We start from the raw sequence: 22141 nt of genomic DNA, 5'->3' as shown, positions 1-22141 counted from the left end.
ATCAACTTGTGATTTGAAGTGAATTTTAATGGAAAGGTGTCTGGACTTAAAACAAACAAAAAATGTACTAATGTGGGTCTCCCCTCTTCTCTCACCTCCACTTTTTGGTCTCTGTCCCCAAAGAGGTTGGGATTTCCACTGAAATCTACCCACCCCATATATCTGGTCTCTCTCCAACCCTTATTCGATTCTCCCCCAGCAAGGAAGAATGACTAATCTGATAGATCAGAATTTGATATTCATTTGGCCACATCTTACTAGAGGATGAGATCACTGAGGTAAGCTGGTCCATGTTCTTGCCTGTTTCTTATCTACCTGTTTTTTTAAAGAAGACTTGTCAGGTCTTGACTTTCTTAGTGCCACTTCTGATCAGCTGTGTGAGGCAGGTCTACAGGCCTCATTCATGCTTCAAGTTGGGTAAGGAGTCTAATAATCTGCTTTGCAAATCTAAGTCAAGGCTCTGCAGATGACCTAAGTCGACTCAGGATGGAAGTTTTAGGCACAAGTCATATTCTGCAGTATAGATTTTACCTAAGAACTTTCAATTGAAGGTTATAGGATACTGGCATGGATTAATGAAGTTTATACCACTGTCACAATTGGACGGCAATCACTGAATATATACTATATCAGTCAAAATACCATACAAGTTCTGAACTTCTACCTTAGGAAAAATATAAAAGAAAAAACATAAAAATAATATAATACACCAGTGGTGCTAAATAACTTATTTTAATAAATTCATCTTTAATACAAGTGTAAAACAAGATTCCTGCCATTTCAACTACAGTTAAACCCAAACTTCAGATCTGATCAATAACATGTTAATTTTTTAAAGTTTTTAACTATAGAGTATCAAATATAATACAGAACTCTTAAATATTTAATGCTTCACAATATTAAAAATAAACTTCTTAGCATTTATTCCAAGGCTACCAAAAGTTCCCCACTCGTAACCTTTTTTTTTTAAACAAGTATAGTGCCTGCTGGTGTTTATATTTGTTAAAAATTTAAAAAACAAAACAAAAAAAACTTCTAACTTGAATGTAATTTGAGTACTTCCAAGCCATCCAAAAACACCTGACACAGGTAGTAGGCTCATGGTTTTGGTAGATGAAATCATGTCACAGAGTTTTAATGTTATAACTAGACTTTTAAACCACAAAATAAAGCAAAAAAATCTAACATCATTCAATACCCTTTCTTGTTTGTTTTTCGTTTTACCAATAAAGAACCAGATTTAATGTCATTATTCTTCATTCAAATACCATATGAGGTTTTGGTTTCTGTTTGTTACTGATTAACTAGTTATTATCGAATGCCCAAGGATAATTCTCATTAGAGCTAAGCATTTGCACATGAAGGTAACTCGTTTTCATTTAAAATAAATAACATACATACACGTAGACTAAATATAACCATGTGCAAACTAGTAAGAGAAATTCAACTAGAAAACTAATAGAGCAGCTACTAGAAAGAAGACAGAGGGAAAATTTTTAAATTAAGATAATTTCTGGTGGTTTTTTTTTGGAATCATTAAGATACTTACTACCAATGTATTCAGACCATCTAAGATTAGAAAGAAGAACATGGGAAATGCTGAGAAGAATAATTTCTCCTACAATTAAAATAAATGTGCTTTTAGGAAAGAGGAAAAAAAATAAGCTAAGCTCCTCAAATGAAAATTATAAAACAAAACATGGGATTAGTAATTTATTAAAAATTACACCATTGATTTTGAGGGAAAAAACAGTAGTTTTTTTAAAACAAGGGCATGAGAAAGACTTCAGATTGAGACTCATAATTGGTTCTCAATGAAAAGTACTACTAGTAATAAAATTAAAATTCAAGTATTTTCTATTTAATGTGTGCAAAAAATACATTATTTATATCTGAAATATAAACTAACAATTTATTTTCACTTATAAAGTGTTTTAGGAAAAGTTTACTCCTCACAGTGTTCAAAATTAAATAGGAATTATTTTCCATACCTATCAATTATAATGGTAATTTCAAGTAAAAAATTTAGTTCTGCCAAACTAAAGCTCAGATTCAAATAAAAAATATATATGAAAGTATCTAAACTTTTAAAAAGTTTTAAATTTTTGTTATTTTGCAATGATAGTTTTACTTTTCTAACATTTAAAAAAATTAGCCTCCTTCTATCAATATAAAACTATTCAAATAATCACAACAGAATCTTTTATATCAGAAAAACAAATTCACATGATACGCTCCTAAAACTCAAGAATTACAATCCAGAAAGGGGTAGTCTCCCTGAAACAGAAAGAATTTCTTTCTTTTTGTCACCTCCATTCCTTATGTATAATCTTTATTTCACATCATTTACATAGAAATATTATCACAAACTGACAGGTAGATAAGAAAAAAAAATTTTGCCTTCTAGAGTTCATTAAGTAAATTTATTCAGTCTTCTTAGCATGTTTCTTTTTAACCTTATCTGAACTATCATCTGCAGGTTTGGAGGCCAATGACCCAGTGCCATTGGAAGATGATTTTGCTTCATTTTTCTTTTCACACGAAAACTGCTGCTGCCAGCCAAACAGCATCCGACTCAATGTATCTTCAAAAGGAGCAAAACTCACAGTAGAAGTCTGTGTAATCATCATGGTTACCTGGAGAAAAAAGTTCAATTTTGAATTTAATTACAAATGCTTTATGTTTCTCAAAACAAAGAAGAAAATAAATAAAAAGAAAAAAAGAATTCAAAATGCATTCTTAATTTAATCTGCAGAAGATGCTAACTAAGCTAGATTCCGGTAAAATCTCTGCTCTCTATGAGTTTACACTTAAGGGAAAACTATACAGCTCATTAAAAATAATATAGGGTATCCTACTCTTGGGCACCAAGTGAGCAGTATAACAATTTTTTAAAAAATACATTTAGTATTCACAGGAAATAAGATAAAATAGCATCTACAGTCTAAATCAAACCACCAATATAGCTGTCATTACTATGAGCTTAACATTTGCCAGAACTGAGTTAAGTACTTTACATTATTATTCTCTTAAATTTTAACACAACAACTACTCCATTATTAACCTCACCATAGAAACGTGGAACCTAGACTCTCAGAGGTTAACTAACTTGCCCAAAGTCACAAAGCTAACAAGTAGTAAAGCAGTCTGCAACACACAGATTTTGAGTTCAATTACTAAATACACTGCCTATCATCATCTAACACCACAGACTTTCAGTGACTTGCAGAATATCTCCCCTAAGGGGGGGTAGGGAACCTGTAGAAAGCCTCTATCACTCAATTTTTCCATATATATTTTTATATATAAGGAACCAAAACATCAAGAGGCAGAGTTAGAGAGTGTTCCCAATCCTTTATCTGGCAAAATGCACGATGTTCAGAGATGTTTAGATTTGCTTAAGAAATTGGATTAGTGTCAAAATAAATCTGGGGGCAGAACTTTAAGGTCTAGAATAGTTCTAAAAAGTCCAGTAATTTCCAAGAGTCAATTCCTCTAGATCACAGATAATGAATCAAACTAGAAATATTTGGAATCAAATTTCAAAAAGAAAAAAAAAGGCCCCTACATAACCCACTTGCATGGAGAAAATGGAATCAAAAATAAATTCTTATTACCTGCAATACAGTCTAGGTAGTGAGGAGTTAAAGAAAAAGTATATGTCTTTCACAAGAGGAACAGATAATTGAAATAATGCATACTATACAATATAAGTGATCAATGGAACAGGAAAAGGCAAAAATTCTTAGAACATAGCGTTAGGTGAAAATGAGACAGAACAGTATCATTTGCATAAACTAAAAATGCATTCACATACATTGTGAATGTACTCAATGCCACTGAAATGTATACTTTGAAATAGCTAATTCTGTTATGTGAATTTGACCTCAAAATAAAAAAACAAAAAACAAAATTTTTTTTTAAAATACATGCACACAAACTTCAGACAAGCCATGACTTAACAGCTTAGTCTCTCACCGAAATCAATATAAAAGCTAGAAGTACACAAAGTAACTGCTAGAAGACACCAGAGAACAACCAATACAGGCAGAACCTGATGGGGCTATTATCACTAAGAGAAAGATAGGTGAATAAAGTAAACTCCACTTTCACCCTGGCTTTTTCTTTTCTTTTCTTCTTTTTTTTTTTTTGAGACAAAGTCTCACTCTGTTGCCCGGGCTAGAGTGCTGCACCATCAGCCTAGCTCACAGCAACCTCAAACTCCTGGGCTCAAGCGATCCTTCTGCCTCAGCCTCCCTAACAGCCGGGACCACAGGCACGCGCCACCATGCCCAGCTAATTTTTTTCTATATATTTTTAGTTGGCCAATTAATTTCTTTGTATTTTTAGTAGAGATGGGGTCTCACTCTTGCTCAGGCTGGTTTCAAACTCCTGAGCTTGAGCAATCCGCCCGCCTCGGTCTCCCAGAGTGCTAGGATTACAGGCGTGAGCCACAACGCCCAGCCAACCCTGGCTTTTTCTTTTGAGGATATGTGCCAATTCACAGCACAGGGTACTAGAAAGCAGAAGTCCCAGTTGGCTAAAGACACAAAGGTTAGCGTCTGAGAAGGTCAAAGCATCCATGTCTTGAGGGTACTACAGCCCAAAGAGGAGAGAATCATATGGAAGTGAACCCAAATATCCTTGTGTAATCTTCCCTAGAGTTTTCACCAAACGCTAAACTACGTATACATAGGAAGGAAGAGAATTCAAAAGCCTAGCAAACAGCAACAGCTGGAAGGCCAAAGAGCTGAGTAAACATGTCAGCAGCCAGCTGCCAGGTACTGGGAAGACAGGTTGGAGTTCAAGGTTGGCCAAAGTGGTCTTCATTTAAGCCCATAGATATAGCTCAGGCTTAAATTAAAACCCCCAAAAGAGTTACATTGTAGCAGGGCAACCCTAAAATAGAAAAGCCTAAAACTAACTAGCATGGACAGGATTAAAATATTTGTGCATTACACCTTTCTGCCAGAAGAATGTTGAATGTAGTCTCTAACTTCAAGGAGTATACAAACTAGTCAGAGACAGGCAAGTAAATTCAGCAACTAAAGAGTAAGTGCAGTAATAGAGGACTTCCCAGAAATGTTTAAGTAAGGGATCTAGAAGTTATTACCATATAAGTGAAAAGTAAAGGCCTGAATATGAATGTGGGTCACTTGGAAAGAATATAGAATGAGAGGAGTCTAAAAACAACATTAACCTCCAAGTACTATTTGGTAAGATCTAAGAACTTTTTCTATTAAATTATTTCTTAAAATAGTTACAATGAAAGATACCAGCATAATTATCTTGGTCACAGATTGACTTAATGAACTACTAATAAAAAGACAAAAGAATTCCAATCAAAACCAACAGTCTACTCTTAGGAAAATAGCAATGTCTTTTTTAAAAAATTCAAGACAGAAGAGTGTCCGTGTTTAAGAACATGAACTATAATAAGTATTTTTCAAAGTCGAGTGTTTTAATAGAATCTCCATTCCCAACAGACTCCTCACTCAGCTAAGAAGTATTGCTGGCATCAGAAATTACTGCTGAGATAGACTTATGCGGTTCAAGGACAGACTTCTTTGGATTCGGCCTCTTACCAGACTTTGATTTAGCTAGGTGACAGAAATATAATTGTGACAAATAGACTAAATCCTTATTCTTTTACAAATAAAACATAAAACTGTTTCCTTATTTAGCAAACTATTAAAATAAAAAGCATATTACCTAAATTAAATAGCATTTGGCTTTATGGTCTCTTGCTTAAAAAGGAGAGGAACCAAAAGAAAGTAGAAGCCCTAAAATATTTTAGTATTTTCAACATATCCTAAAATATCAATTAATTGAGGTAAAGATGGAGAGAAAAGAATACTTATATACTGTTGGTGGGACTGCAAATTAGTACAACTGCTGTGGAAAATAGTATGGAGATTCCTCAAAGAACTAAAAGTAAACCTACCATTTGACCCAGCAATCCCACTACTGGGTATTTACCCAAAGGAAAAAAAGTCATTGTATCAAAAAGACACTTGCACTCAAATGTTTATTGTAGCACAATTCACAATTGCAAAGATGTGGTATCAATCCAAGTGCCCAATTCATGAATAGGTTAATAAAATGTGGTATATGTATACCATGGAGTACTACTCTGCCATAAAAAATGAATTAATACCTTTTGCAACAATCTGAATGAAACTGGAGACCATTCTCCTAAGTGAAGTATGGCAAGAATGGAAAAACAAATACCACATGTACTCGCTATTAAATTGGAACTAACCGATCAGCACTCATGTGCACAGATGGAAGTAAAACTCAGCTGAAATAAAGCAGGTGGGAGGGGAGAAGAGGGGATGGGTGAAATCATACCTAATGGGTACAATGTACACTATCGTAGTGATGGGCACACTTACAACTTTGTCTCAAGCAAAACTCATGCTTAAAATTGCAAAGCCTAGATTTCAACATACATCTGTATGATTCTAATATCCATGTGCTTTCCTCTATGTCAATAATATTAGTTAGCACATATTTATTTCCCCTGAGACTTTGGTTTTAACAATCACAAAAGATTTGTGAGAAACAGAAAGGTAGAACTTAGTCCTCCTACAATGAAAATGGGAGCCCACAAGGGCTGAACACTCCATGAACATTCAGCTTGCTTGAGTTCTGGAAGAAAAAGAGGGAGGGAAGGAGGGAGGGAGGAAGGGAGGGGAGGAAGGGAGGGAAGGAGGGAAGGAGGGAAGGGGGGAAGGAGGGAAGGAGGGAAGCAGGAGAATATTTAACATACTTCTCTCAACCAGGAAGAAAATTAATAAGATCAGACAGGAAAAAAATTAATAATTATATACTATATTTGAACCATAATGAATAAGCATATACATACATACATATATATGATTCCTCATACCTCCAAAATGAAGAATATATTTACTTTTCACACAAACAAAGATTAATATAAAATCATATCAATACTAGTAACAAATAAAGTCTCAACAAATACCAAAGAATAACATACTACAAGCACACATACATGTCATCAAAAATGCAGTTCAAGTAGAAATCATTTAAAAAAAGATTTTTTTCTAAATTCTTGGAAATTTTAAAACACACTTGACATTTCTTTGTCAAAGAAGAAGCTACTATAAATCATAGGAATTTAAACCAAATGACAATAAAAATATACACATCAAAATGTGATATGAAGCACAGCAATGAAAAACAATATTATTGAGGGGAATAATAAAACCAAAAGTTGGTCCTCTGAAAAGATTAAAAACACACAGATAAACCTTTAACAATACTGATCAAGAAAGGAACGCAGGAACTTCCTCCTTTGCTATGATAGAATAACTGGTTCTAGACTATCCTTCCAAGTGTAAAAATATAAATTTGACAAAACACATACCTGAGTCAACTATTATCAGGCATTAGACAACAGAAAGTATTAAGACTGATCCATGAGAAAAGAGAAATTCATAAAGTGATGCCCACATTTTCCCTGACTTCTGCCTGAGGACAATTTTCAACCAGAAAGCAGAGAGCTAAAACTGAAGCTGAGGCAGCAGAGATTGATGTTCAGTGCAGCTAAAGTTGCCCACAACATGCAGAGTGAGGTAACCAGAGAGGAGGAACCAGAGCAGGTACAGGGGCTGGGGGAGGGGACTCCAGATATCTGTATGGGATGCAGCTATATACAAGTCCTTGGTTTATGGCTAGGCTATACATGTGAAGACAGAGACTACCTAAGGCTTACCCACAGGACTGCTTGAAATGAAGCAGATTCAGATAACAACAAAGATACTAGAGGTTGAGCAACACTGGGAAGAGGGGTCCTTTATTTTAAGTTACTCTTATGGAACTCAATATTTTTACATGTGCATGCTTGTCATAATTTGGGGGAGATATTGTCTTTAAGAATAGAAATCATATTTATTAGCATCTGAGAATATGCCAAAACACTGATTATCCAAAACAAACGTACAATGCAAATTTTCTGACTACATAAATAACAGGAAAAAAGCAATCAAAGAAAAGGAAAATAATTACTGGCAAATATTTCTCTGTATACTCCTGCCAATTTTTTTTATATCTAAAAAAATGTGACACTATAGTAGCTATTCAGAAACACTTAAATGACAAGCCATTTTAAAATCAGCCTGATTAAAATTATCACACATATTATCAGTATCAAATCTGAATGGAATTTGGGCAAATAGATGAGTTAAAAATGGATATTCTATTTTGAAATATACTTCTAATTGGGAAAACGGGGAATATCACATGAAAAGTTTAACACTGTATGGTTTTCTATTTTTAAATATCTTTTTAATTATTATATTGTAGTATGATATTTAAGTTTGGGTGTTATAATAAAAAATTATATGTCCAGCAACAATTGTAAGAAAAACTATCATTTTTATTCCACAAATTAGGCCTTGAACAAAACTGATCCTATAATTTAAAAAAACTTAAGATACCAGTGCTATTTATTCTTACCAAACCCACAATACACATTCATTTTCTTTAAAGTTAGAAACTCTCAAAAATTATACAGCTCCCTAAACTCCTTCTTCATGATAAAACCACTCAAAAAACTACTAGAAGAAAACTAACTTCCCCAACCTTATAAAACCTTACAAAAAACCCACAGCCAACAACAGACTTAACAGTAAAAGAACAAATGCTTTCTCCCTAAGATCAGGAAAAAGGCAAGAATATTCACTCCATTTCTTTTCAACTTGTACTGGAGGTTCTAGCCAGGGCAATTGGGTAAGAAAATAAAACTAAAGACATGTAAATTGGAAAAGAAATAAAATGATCTCTATTTGCAGATGACATGATCTTGAATATAGAAAATTCTAAGGAATCCACACTAAAAAAAAAAAAACCTATTAAAGCTAAGAAACAAGTTCAGCAAAGTTGCAAGATACAAGATCAATATACAAAAATCAACTGTATTTCTACAGATTTATAATGAACCTGAAAATGATATTTTAATGTAATTTCATTTAATATAGCAGCAAAAAAGAATAAAATATTTAGAAATAAACTTAACAAAAAAAGTTTAAGACTCGTACATGGAAATCAATGAATAAAAATTAAAGACAACCTAAATAGATGGAAATAAATCTTGTGTTGATGGATTAGAAGCCTGAACATTGTTAAAATGGTAATAGTTCCTAAACTGATTTACAGATTTAAAGCAATGTCTATCAAAATACAAGCTGGCTTCTTTGCAGAAATTGTCAAGTCAATCACAAAATTTACATGTAAATTCAAGCGACCCAGAATAGTCAAAAAATTCTGAAAAGGAAGAACAAACTCAGAGGGCTCATGCTTCCCGATTCCAAAACTATGAAGCTACCATAATTAAGACTGAGTGATAACAGCATAAGGATAGGTAGGTATACACAAATTAATGGAATAAAACTTAAGAGTCCAGAGGTAATCAACTGATTTTTGACAAGGGTTGCAAAAACAATTCAATGAGAGAAGGAATAGTCTTTTCAATAAAAAGTGCTGGGACAACAAAATATCCACATGTAAAAGAAAGAAGGTGAAGGTGAAGGTCACAGTGGCTCATACTTGTAATGCTAGCACTTTGGGAAGCTAATGCTGGAGTATCGCTTGAGGCCAGGAGTTCGAGATCAGCCTGGACAACATAATGAGACCCTGTCTCTAAAAAAAAATACAAAAAAAAGCTGAGTGTTGTGGCACATGCCTATAGTCCTAGCTACTCGGGAGGCTGAGGCAGGAGGATCACTTGAGCCCAGGAGTTTGAGGCTGCAGAGAGCTGTGATAGTGCCACTGCACTCTAGCCTGGGAAACAGAGCAAAATTCTGTCTTTAAAAAAAAAAAAAAAAGAATATGGTTGGACCCTTCCTCACACCATATACAAAAATTAACTTATAACACATCATAAGAGCTAAAACTATAAAACTTATAAAAGAAAACATAGAGATAATTCTACATTACCTTGGACTGGGCAATGGTTTCTTAGATATGACACATAAAGCATACACAATAAAGAAGAAAAGAGGTATACTGACTTCATCAATTTTTTTTTAATTTGTGCTTCCAAGGACACTATCAAGTAAAAATAAAATTTACAGGGCAGGAGAAAAATAACTGTAAATCATATGTCTGATAAGGGTCTAAAAGAAGTCTTACAACTCAACATTAAAAAGACAAATACAATTAAAAATGGTCACATGATCTGAATAGACAGATATTTTTCCAAAGAAGATATACAAATCTAACAAGCACATGGAAAGATACTCAGCATCATTATTCATCAGGGAAATGCACATCAAAATCACAACGAGATGCCACTTCACACCTATTCGGGTAGCTATAATGAAAAAAACAACAGACAATAACATGTACTGGTGAGGTTATGGTGAAATTGGAACTCTCATATTAATACATTGCTGGTAGGAATGTAAAGTGATAAACAACTTTGGAAAAAAGTCTGCCAGTTCCTCAAATGGTTAAACAAAGAATTACCATATGATCTAACAATTCCATTCCTAGATGATATATCCAAGAGAAATGAAACACATGTCTATACAAAAACTTTGATATGTATGTTCATAGCTCATTTATTCATATTAGCCAAAAAGTGAAACAACCAAAATGTCTGTCAACTAATGGATAAATAACAGAGCCTATGGTTGAGGGTACTAGGGAAAATTTGAATGCTAATAAGTATAAGGTTTCTTTTTGGGGTGATAAAAATGTTCTAATATTGACTATGGTGATAACTGCACAACTCTGTAAATATACTGAAAACCATTCAATCGTACACTTTAAGTGGGTGAACTGTATGGTATGGAAACTATATCTCAATAAAACTGTTAGAAAAAAATACATACAGCTCAAAATTTGAGGACTGGAAGACAGTATATGTGAAGAGATTTTACCTCAGATAGTTGAAGTACAAATATCTGATATATAAGATATCTGAATTATAGCCACAGACCACCTCCATCTCAGAGACTACAAAAACAAAAATAAATGATCCCTATAGTGACTTGGTTCTAAGACACCAATTTATACTGTTTTCTTTTTAAGAATCCTGCAGATAAGTTTTTAGCCAAAAATATCTAGTTTGAAATAGAGTTAGCCATAACATTTTTCTAGGTTTAAATAATAATTTTATCCTAAGATCAATTACCTACTTGTGAATAGGGAACAATCCCTAATAATGTTAAGAATAATCAGAATTAGTCCCATGATACAGCTGCAAATAAAATTCATAAAATGTGTCAGACACAGTGACAGAGAGAAAATTGGGAATCAGAGACATTAAGTGACTTGCTTGTTCAGGGATTAGGCAGCAAAATTAGGATTTGAACCCAAGACTGCCTTGTCTCTAAAACCATCTTATGTCATACTACCTCCTATCTTCAAAAAGAAATAAAGCTCCCACCCAGGCAACATTTTTTTTTACTAACATTTTTCTTATTTTTATTTATTTTTTATTTCAGCATATTATGGGGGTACAAATGTTAATATTACATCTATTGCCCATGCCCCCCTCCCCCCTTGAGTCAGAGCTTCAAGCGTGACCATGACCCAAACATTGCACATCTCACTCATTATGTTTGTATATACCTATCCCTTCCTCCCCCCTTCCCTCTGCCCAACACCCGATAAATGTTATTCCTGTATGTCCACTTAGGTGTTGATCCGTTAATACCAATTTGCTGGTGAGTACATGTGGTGCTTGTTTTTCCATTCTTTTTTTTTTAATTGAATACTGTATTTATTAATATAAACAGGATAACCAGTCATTTCCACACATGCTCTTGCTCCTCTGATTTAGATAATACTTAGAAGAATGGGTTCCAGCTCTATCCAGGAATATATAAGAGGTGCTATATCACCATTGTTTCTTAAAGCTGAATAGTACTCCATGGTATCCAGGCAATATTAATAGAAGAGACTGATCACAAATAAGTCCTAATATAAAACCCTGAAATTTTAGCACTTAAAGGAAACTCAGAGAGCATCTACCCCAAGCACCTCATTTTATAAATGAGACACTACTATCTTTATAATCTTGGATAAGCCTTAGTTATTTCCACTAACAATATACTAGTAGGCTATCTGTAAGTGTTTCCTGATAGCCTCAGCATAAAGCAAATGAGGAATCACAGAAAATCTGTTTCAGAAAGTCACAGATTTGCTAAATAAACTCTCCCAAATTTATCTTTTTAGACTATAATAACAATAAAAAAGTTCCTACTACTTGCCCAGTAAGTAGGATTCTATCAAAGAGGAATGATAATATAGGATTTGTAATGCTGACTTATAAGTATTAATATTTTGAACTCTTACCTTTGTGGCCACAATGAAGATGGTATAAAGGAACATAAGATTATGCTTTGATATTGCCAAATGTTTGGTGTGCTGGAATGTGAAGATAACTGACCCCAGCAGGGTTACCTTGGCAGGGCTGAAAATAAAACACATTTTAAGTCAGCAAGTAATAACATAATCTATCTCTTTTTCAAAGAGTACTCTGCAAAACAGTAATTTAATGGGCTATTAATAGATGTAACACAAAAATGAATATACTTTAAAAGTTTTGAAAATGCTGAGTTATACAAATTCAAATATCTTTCTTCACAGTATAAAGTACTAGAGATTTTAGAATGTTCATACATTTCCAACTTTCTAACAAAGAAAAAGATTTCTACGTGCAATATTTCCAAAACATATTTCCCATATAACACTTTTTCACAAAGAATTTGAAATTCCCATGTTCCACTGCATGATTTGGAACTAGTCTTGAAAAACCTTATAGTGCTAAACAAGCTCCCAGGGTGGGGTGGAGGAAGAAAAGAAAGACCTGATTTGTAGCATTTGCCCATTTCCACTGTGTAAATACTCACATCACAGCCAATTTCAGGCTGCTGCATGCAAAGGGAAAAGAGATGCACACAATCTGCTCTCATAAAACAGTAATAGCTACCTCCATCATTAAACTAACCACATCATTTAACTAACTCCAGCACAGCATATTAATTTTAGCTAATATATTAATACACTAATGCTGAAATAGTAAAGTCTAAAATACTGTGATAATCTACCAAACAAGAAGCATTACTTTCATGTTATATATTTGCCACATATTTAAAGTATATCTCAGTAACAGATCATTGTCTAGCTCTCTATGCATGGAAGTAGAAAAAGATACGCCACACTGCAATATGACAAATTTAAAGGTTCCTATAAGCCATTTAATAAAAAATAAGTTATTTAATTATTACAAGCTGAGGACTCAGTTCAAAACAGGGTTAGGTTTGGGCAAAAGAGATTTAGACCTCTCTTAACAATATGATTGGATAACATTCATGTTTTACAACAGTGATCTCTAAACTTTTTTGATTCATACCCCTACTGGTTAAAAAATGTGTTTTAAGACATTCTTTAATGTAAGTTTATCAATTTAGAAAAATCAAAATCATACCATGTATCTTCTCAAACCATAGTGGAATAAAAGTAGAAATCAACAATCAAGTTCCAAAAGGAACTCTTGAAACTACACAAATACATGGAAATTAAACAACCTGCTACAGAACAATCCTTAGGTCAATGACAAAATGAAGACAGAAATCAAAAAAAATTTTTTGAATTGAACAACAAAGACAAGACAAGCTTCCAGAAATCTCCAGTATACAGCAAAATAAAGCAGTGCTGAGAGGGAAGTTCATAGCCTTAAATGTCTACATCAAAAAGACAGAAAGATCACAAATGAACAACTTAATGTCACACACCCCAAAGAACTAGAAAAAGAACAAACCAAACCCAAAGCTAGCAAAAGAAAAGAAATAACAAAGATCAGAGCAGAACCAAACAAAATGGAAACAAACAAACAAACAAAAACGACACAAAGGATCAACAAAATAAAATGTTGGTTCTTTGAAAGGATAAACAAAATTGATAGACCACTGGCTACATTAGCCAGAAATAGGAGAGAAAGGACTCAAATAAGCTCAATTAGAAATGAAAAAGGAGACATTACAACTGATACCACAGAAATACAAAATATCATCCAAGACTACTATGAAAACCTCTACACACACAAACTAGAAAATCTACAGGATATGGATACATTTTTAGAAACACACAATCCCCCAAATTTGAATCAGGAAGAAACAAAAGTCCTGAACAAATCAATAATGAGTAGTAAGACTGAAACAAGAATACACAATCTCCCAAAAAACAACAAAAAAGCCCAAAACCAGATGGATTAACAGCTGAATTCTACCAGATCTATAAAGAAGAACTGGCACCTACCCTACTGAAACTGTTCTGTAACATCAAGAAGGAGGGAATCCTTCCTAACTCATTCTACAAAGCCAGTATCACCCTGATACCAAGCCAGGAAAGAACACGACAAGAAAAGAAAACTACAGACCAATATTCCTCATGAACATATATGCAAACATCTTCAACAAAATACTAGCAAACCAAATCCAACAGCACACTGAAAAGATAATTCACCATGATCAAGTGGGTTTCATCCCAGAGATACAAGGATGGTTCAATATACACAAATCAATAAATGTGATTCACCACATAAAGAGCACTAAAAACAAAAACCATATGATCACCTACCTTGACAGATGCAGAAAAAGCATTAGATAAAATCCAGCACCCCTTCATGATAAAAATTCTCAACAAACTAGGACTAGAAGGAACATACCTCAAAATAACAAAAGCCATGTATGAACCCACAGCCAACATCATACTGAATGGGGAAAAGTTGAAAGCATTCCCCGTAAGAACTGGAACACGACAAGGATGACCACTGTCACCACTTCTATTCAACATAGTATTGGAAGTCTTAGCCAAAGTAATCAGTCAAAAGAAAGAAATAAAGGCCACCCAAATCAGAAAAGAGGAGGCTAAACTATCCCTGTTGGCCAACAATATGATCTTATATCTAGAGGACCCTAACGATTCCTCCAAAGACTCCCAGAATTGATAAATTCAGTAAAGTCTCAGGTTATAAAATTAATGTACACAAATCAGTATTATTTCCATGTACTAATAACAGTCAAGGTGAGGGTCAAATCAAGAACTCAATGCCATTTACAATAGCTGCAAAGAAAATAAAGCACCTATGAATATACTAACCAAGGAGGTGAAAGATTTCTACAAGGAGAACTATAAAATATGATGAAAACACAAATGATACAAACAAATGGAAAAACATCCCATGCTCATGAACTGGAAAAATCAACATTGTTAAAATGTCCATATTGTCCTAAGTGATTTACAGATTCAATGCAAATCCCATCAAAATACCAACATCATTTTTCACCGATCTTGAAAATAAATTCTAAATTTCATGTGGAAGCAAAAAAGGGCCTGAATAGCCAAAACAGTCCTAAGCAAAAAGAACAAATCTAGAGGCATCACAATACCTGACTTCAAAGTATACTACAAGGCTACAGGAACCAAAACAGAATGATATTGGCATAAAGGTAGAAACACAGACCAGTGGAACAGAACAGAGAACCTGGAAATAAAGCCATATCCCTATAACCAACTAATTTTTCACAGAGCAGACAAAAATATATACTGGAGAAAGGACACCCTATTCAATAAATGGTGTTGGTAAAATTGGCTAGCCACATGCAGAAGAGTAAAACATGATCCCTATCTCTCACCATATACAAGATTTAATTCAAGATGGATTAAAGAGTTAAATGTAAGACCTGAAACCATAAAAATTCTTGAACAGAATGTAGGAAAAACTCTTCTGGCTATGGCCTAGGCAAAGAATTTATGACTAAGACCCCAAAAGCAAATATACCCACAACAAAAATAAGTGGGACTTAATTAAACTGAAAAGTTTTTGCATAGCAAAAGAAATAATCAAGAGTAAACAGACAACCTACAGAATGGGAGAAAATATTCACAAACTATACATGCAACAAAGGACTGTAATATCCAGAATCTATAAAGAATTCAAATCAGCAAGAAAAAAACAAATAACTCCATCAAAAAGTGGGCAAAAGACACGAACAAACATTTTTCAAAAGATAGACAAATGGCCAACTAACATGAATATATGCTCAACATCACTAATCATCAGGGAAATGCAAATTAAAACCACAATGAGATACCACCTTACCCCTGTCAGAATGGCCATTATTAAAAAGTCAAAAACAATAGATGTTGGCATGGATGCAGTGAAAAGGGAATGCTTATACACCATTGGTGGTAATGTAAACTAGTACAACCTTTATGGAAAACATCATGGAGATTCCTCAAGGAACTAATAGTAACCCTACCATTTGATCCAGCAATCCCACTACTGGATATCTACCCAAAGGAAAAGAAGTCATTTTATAAGAATAACACCTGCACCTGAATGTTTAAGTGCAGCACAATTCACAATTGCAAGGATATGAAATCAATCTAAGTGTCCATGATCTGATGGGTGGATAAAGAAAATGTGGTGTATGTGTATATAGTAATATATATATATATGGATGGATGGATATATATATACACACACACACACACACACACACACACACACACACACACATGCACATGCATACCATGGAGTACTACTCAGCCACAAAAAGGTATGAAATAATGTCTTTTGCAGCAACTTGGATGGAACTGGAAAACTTTATCCTAAGGGAAGTATCTCAGGAATGGAAAAACAAATACCACATGTTCTCATTTATAAGTGGTAGCTAAACAACAGGTATAAATAGTCATAAAGTGGTATCATGGACATTGAAAACTAAAAAAGAGGGAGGATGTTGGACAGTGAGGGCTAAAATTTTACCTATCAGGTACAATGTACACTATTCTAGTAATGGGTACACTAAAAGCCCTGACTTTATACAATTCATGTAACAAAAAACACTTGTACCCCCTAAATCTATTGAAATAAAAAAAAAAAACTGAAAGGAATAGCTTTGCAACTTTGGAATAAGCAAAGGCTTCTTAGGTAGAACACAAAAACAATAAAAAATTATTAATAAGACTTTACCAAAAGAACACACACAACAAAAAACAGTATCCAGAATATATAAAGAACTCTAAAGACTAACACCTATAATCCAAGCACTTTCAGAGAGCAAGGCAGGAGGACTGCTTAAGGACAGAAGTTCAAGCCTCACCTGGGAAACATAGCTAGACCGTATCTCTACAAAAAACAAGCCAGGTATAGTGGCATGCACCCGTAGTCCTAGCTACTTAGAAGAGGCTGAGGTGGGAGGATTGCTTGTGCCAGGAGTTCCAGGCTACAGTGAGCTACAATTGCACCATTGTATATCAGCCTAGATGACAGAGGGAGACCTTGTCTCTAAAAATAAAAACGAAAAACTCTTATAACTCAATAATAGTGGTCAAAGATATATACAAACATAGATGGATGGAAATGACCAATAAGCACATGAAAAGATCCTCAATGTCCTTAGTTTGCAGAGAAATGCTAATTAAACTCGCAATGAGAAATACATCCATTAGAATTCCTAAAATTAAAAAGATTAACAATTCCAAGTCTTGGAGATATTATACAGCAACTGGAACTCTTAGACACTTTGTAGAACTGCTTGGTAGTTTCTAAAAAGTTAAACATATACTTAATATTCCATTCAACCATTCCCATTCCACTCCCAGATACTTACCCAAATGAAATGAAAACATGTAATACACAAAGACTGGTATACAAATGTTCATAGCAACTTTATTTACAACAGCTAGAAACTGGAATCAACCCAAATGTCCTCCAACAGATGAATGGATAAATAAAATGTGATCTGTCCACACAATGAAATATAGCAACAAAAAGGAACAAACTAGTTCATCCTGTGTGGATGAATCTCAAAATCACTATGTTAAGTAAAAGATGCTAGGCACAAAAGAGTACATATTATAAAATTTCATTTATATAAAATTCTAAAGTGATTCTGTATGTGTGTCTGGAGCCAGGGATGGAGGAAGAGAATGGACTGTAAGAGATAGGAAAGTCTGAGGCTAACAGAAATATTCTTGATAGTGATAGTAGTTCCTTTGTTATATATTAATAAATCTGTCTAAACTCATCAAATGATATTCTTTAGATAGATGTAGTTTTTTAAATATAAAGTATACCTTAATTAAAAAATTTTTTAATGCACCATAGGCTGGACGTGGTGGCTCATGCCTGTAATCCTTGCATTTTGGGAGGCCAAAGCAAGAGGAATGCTTGAGACCAGGAGTTCAAGACCAGCCTGAGCAATATAGCAAGACCCTGTCTCTACAAAATATTTAAAAATTAGCAGGGCATGATGCCAGGCACCTGCAATCTCAGCTCAGGAGTTCAAGGTTGCAGTGAGCTATGACACCACCATTGTACTCTAGCCCAGGCAACAGAGCAAGACTCTTGTTTCAAAAAAAAAAAAAAAAGAAACATCTGTGGAAAGCAATACGGAGATACCTTAAAGCAATACAAGTAGATCTATCATTTGATCCAGCAATTCCACTACTGGGCATCTACCCAAAAGATCAAATGACACTCTACAAATGGGGCACCTGCACTCAAATGTTTATAGCAACACAGTTCACAATCCCAAAAGTGTGAAAACAACCCAGGTGCCCATCAATACATGAGTGAATTAATAAAATGTGGTATATGTATACCATGGAGTACTATTCAGCTTTAAGAAACAATGACGATATAGCACCTCTTATATTTTCCTGGATAGAGCTAGAACCCATTCTACTAAGTGATGTATCTCAAGAATGGAAAAACAAGCACCACATGTACTCACCAGCAAATTGGTATTAACAGATCAACACTTAAGTAGATATATAGGAATAACATTTATCGGGTGTCAGGCAGGAGGGAGGGGGAAGGGGGGCATGGGCAATATATGTAACCTTAACATTTGTACCCCTATAATATGCTGAAATAAAATATAATAAAAAAACTAAGGCCGGGCGCTGTGGCTCACGCCTGTAATCCTAGCTCTTGGGAGGCCGAGGCGGGCGGATTGCTCAAGGTCAGGAGTTCGAAACCAGCCTGAGCAAGAGCGAGACCCCGTCTCTACTAAAAAAAAAAAAACTAAAAAAAAAAGAAATGGAAACTGAATATTAAAAAAAAAAGAAAAGAAACATTCTAACTACCTGTGTAGCATTAAGCCTTTTAACTTCTCTGAGCCTTAGTTTTTTAACCCATGAACTAGAAATAATATCTACTTCTCAAGTTTGTTGTGAGGATTGGTGATCACATATATTTTTTAAAGTGCCTATATGACACGTGGCATATAACCCTTGGCTCAAAAAAAAACTTAGAATTCTGATTTCAATTGCACTCACTCCTAGAATACTGACTGATTCATATACTATTCTCTAAGACTTTAACTTGGAATATATTGTGTTCCACCAAGTCTCTTGTACACAGTAAGCAGTCAACAAATATGCACTGCATGGATAAACTGAAAGACATCATAGATATACAAAAGTATGTGGTGATAGATATGTGAAAACTATATATATAAATACATACACATACCTATACACACATACAGTCAAGTGCTACATAACAATGTTTAGGTCAACGATGGATCACACAAACAAAGGTGGAGCAGAAAGATTTCAATGGAGCTGAAAAATTCCTATCACCTAGTGATGTAGGTGTCTTAACATCACAGCACAAAGCATGACTCATATATTTGTGATTATACTGGTGTAAACAAATCTACTTGCACTGCCAGCTGTATAAAAGTCTAGAACTTACAATTATGTACAGCACATAATACCTAATAATAATAAATACCTATGTTATCAGTTTATTTACTATACTTTTTATCATTAGAGTATACTCCTACTTATTTTTTTAAAAAAAGTTAACTGTAAAACAGTCTCAGACAGGTCCTTCAGGAGGTATTCCAGAAGAAGGCATTGTTATCATAGGAGATAACAACTCCATATATGTTATTGCCCCTAAAGACAAAATGTAGAGATGGGGGATAGTGAGGTTGATAATCCTGACCTTGTGTAGGCCTAAGATAACGTGTTTGTGTCTTAGTTTTTAACAAATGTTTAAAAAGTAAAAAACAAGTAAGAAATTTTCAAAATAGAAAAAAACTTATAGAATAAGGGATATAAAGAAAACATTTTTGTACAACTGTACAATGTGTTTGTGTTTTAAGCTAAGTGTTACTACAAAAGAGTCAGAAAGTTAAAAAAAATTAAAAAATTTATTAAGTAAAAAAGTTACAGTAAGATAAGGTTGTTGTTGAAGAAAGAAAACTTTTTTTCATAAATTCAAAGTAGCCTAAGTGTAGTGTTTATAAAATCTACAGTAGTATACAGTAATGTCCTAGCCTAGGTCTTCACATTCACTCACTGCTCACTCACTGACTCCCTCTGAGCAACATCCAGTCCTGCAAGCTCCTTTCATGGTAAGTGCCCTATACAGGTACACCATTCTTTCATACTATATTTTTATTATACCTTTCCTATGTTTAAATTACACAAAAACTTGTGCTAAAACTGCCTACAGTATACAGTGTAGTAACATGTTATGCAGATTTGTAGCCTAGGAGCAATAAGCTATACATATATCCTAGATATGCAGTAGCTTATACCATCTAGGTTTACATAAGTGTGTTCTGTGATGTTTGCATGATGACAAAATAGCCTAATGACACTTTTCTCAGAATGTATCCCTGTTGTTAAATGACACATGACTGTACACAAACACAGAACAGATCATAATAGACCAATGATCTATCTCATCTGACCCATTTGTTGATAATTCATACATTCATTTAATATGTATTGAATGTCTATGTGCTAGGTTCTTGGGACACATGAGCAATCAAAAGAGACAGAAATCTGGAATAGATCTGAGATACCAGAGATGAAACCATCACTATATGGTAACCTAATCTTTGATAAAGCAGACAAAAATATACAGTGGGGAAAAGAATCTTTCTTCAATAAATGGTGCTGGGAAAACTAGTTAGCTACATTCAGAAGAGCGAATCAGGATCCCTACCTCTCACCTCTCACAAAAATTCACTCAAGATGGATAACAGACTTAAACCTAAGGCATGAAACCTTAAGAATCCTAGAAGATGTTGGGAAAACCCTATCAGACATTGGTCTAGGCAAAGAATTTTTGAGGAAGACCCCCAAGGCAATCACTGCAGCATCAAAAATAAATAAATGGGATCTGATCAAATTAAAAAGTTTCTGCATAGCCAAGGAAACTATCAGCAGAGCAAATAGACAACCCACAGAGTGGGAGAAAATATTTGCTCTCTATACCTCTGATAAAGGTTTAATAACAAGACTCTATCTAGAACTTAAAAGAATTAACAAGAAAAAATCAAACAACCCAATCTAGAAATGGGTGATGAAAATGAACAGAAACTTCTCCAAAGTAGACAGAATAATGGTCTGCAAACATATTAAAAAATGCTCAACATCTCTAATCATCAGAGAAATGCAAATCAAAACCACAATGAGATACCACCTAACCCTAGTGAGAATGGCCTATATCAAGAAATCCCAAAACAACAAATGCCGGCGAGGATGTGGAGAGACAGGAACACTCTTACACTGCTGGTGGGACTGCAAATTAGTGCAACCTTTGTGGAAAAGAATTTGGAGATACCTCAAACAGCTAGAAATAGAAATACCATTCAACCCCGCAACAGCATTGTTGGGCATCTGCCCAAAAGAACATAAGACACTGCACTATAAAGACATCTGCACCTGAATGTTTATGGCAGCACAATTCACTATTGCAGTCATGGAAACAACCCAAGTGCCTGTCAATTCATGAGTGGATAATTAAAATTTGGTATATGCTCACAATAGAATATTACTGAATTCTAAGAAACAACAGTGAGCTAACACTGTTTATGCAATCCTGGATTAAGCTTAAGCCCATTATCCAAAGTGAGGCGACACAAGATATAGAAAATGGGCTACACATCTACTCACCATCAAATTGGTACAGACTGATTAAAACTATGGTGCTCAAATGGTGGTGCTCACCAAAGATTGGGGGGCGGGGGAGATCCACATCTTGGGGATGTGGCGAGCATTGTAGGGGGGAAGGGCATACCTCTAACCCTTCTTAGGGAGAGGCAAAGATATACAATGTAACCAAAATGTC

The 22141-nt window shown here is 34.4% G+C and overlaps 1 protein-coding gene across 1 annotated transcript in view; it reads right to left on the bottom strand.

Moving 5' to 3' along the window:
* Positions 1 to 713: 713 nt before the first annotated feature.
* TMEM38B (transmembrane protein 38B) overlaps positions 714 to 22141 on the bottom strand; it is a 48263-nt gene continuing 26835 nt past the window's right edge. The window contains exons 5-6 of the mRNA XM_012736789.3: positions 12328 to 12445; positions 714 to 2636 (exon numbers count right to left, since the gene is read on the bottom strand). Coding sequence (XP_012592243.1) covers positions 2424 to 2636; positions 12328 to 12445 — 331 coding nt within the window. The 3' untranslated portion in view covers positions 714 to 2423. The remainder of the gene's footprint in view (positions 2637 to 12327; positions 12446 to 22141) is intronic.

The sequence above is a fragment of the Microcebus murinus genome, chromosome 12, assembly GCF_040939455.1.
Source record: "Microcebus murinus isolate Inina chromosome 12, M.murinus_Inina_mat1.0, whole genome shotgun sequence".
Classification (NCBI taxonomy): domain Eukaryota; kingdom Metazoa; phylum Chordata; class Mammalia; order Primates; family Cheirogaleidae; genus Microcebus; species Microcebus murinus.
Note: the sequence above shows the minus strand (reverse complement) of the source record. Positions and strands in the feature narration are given on the sequence as shown.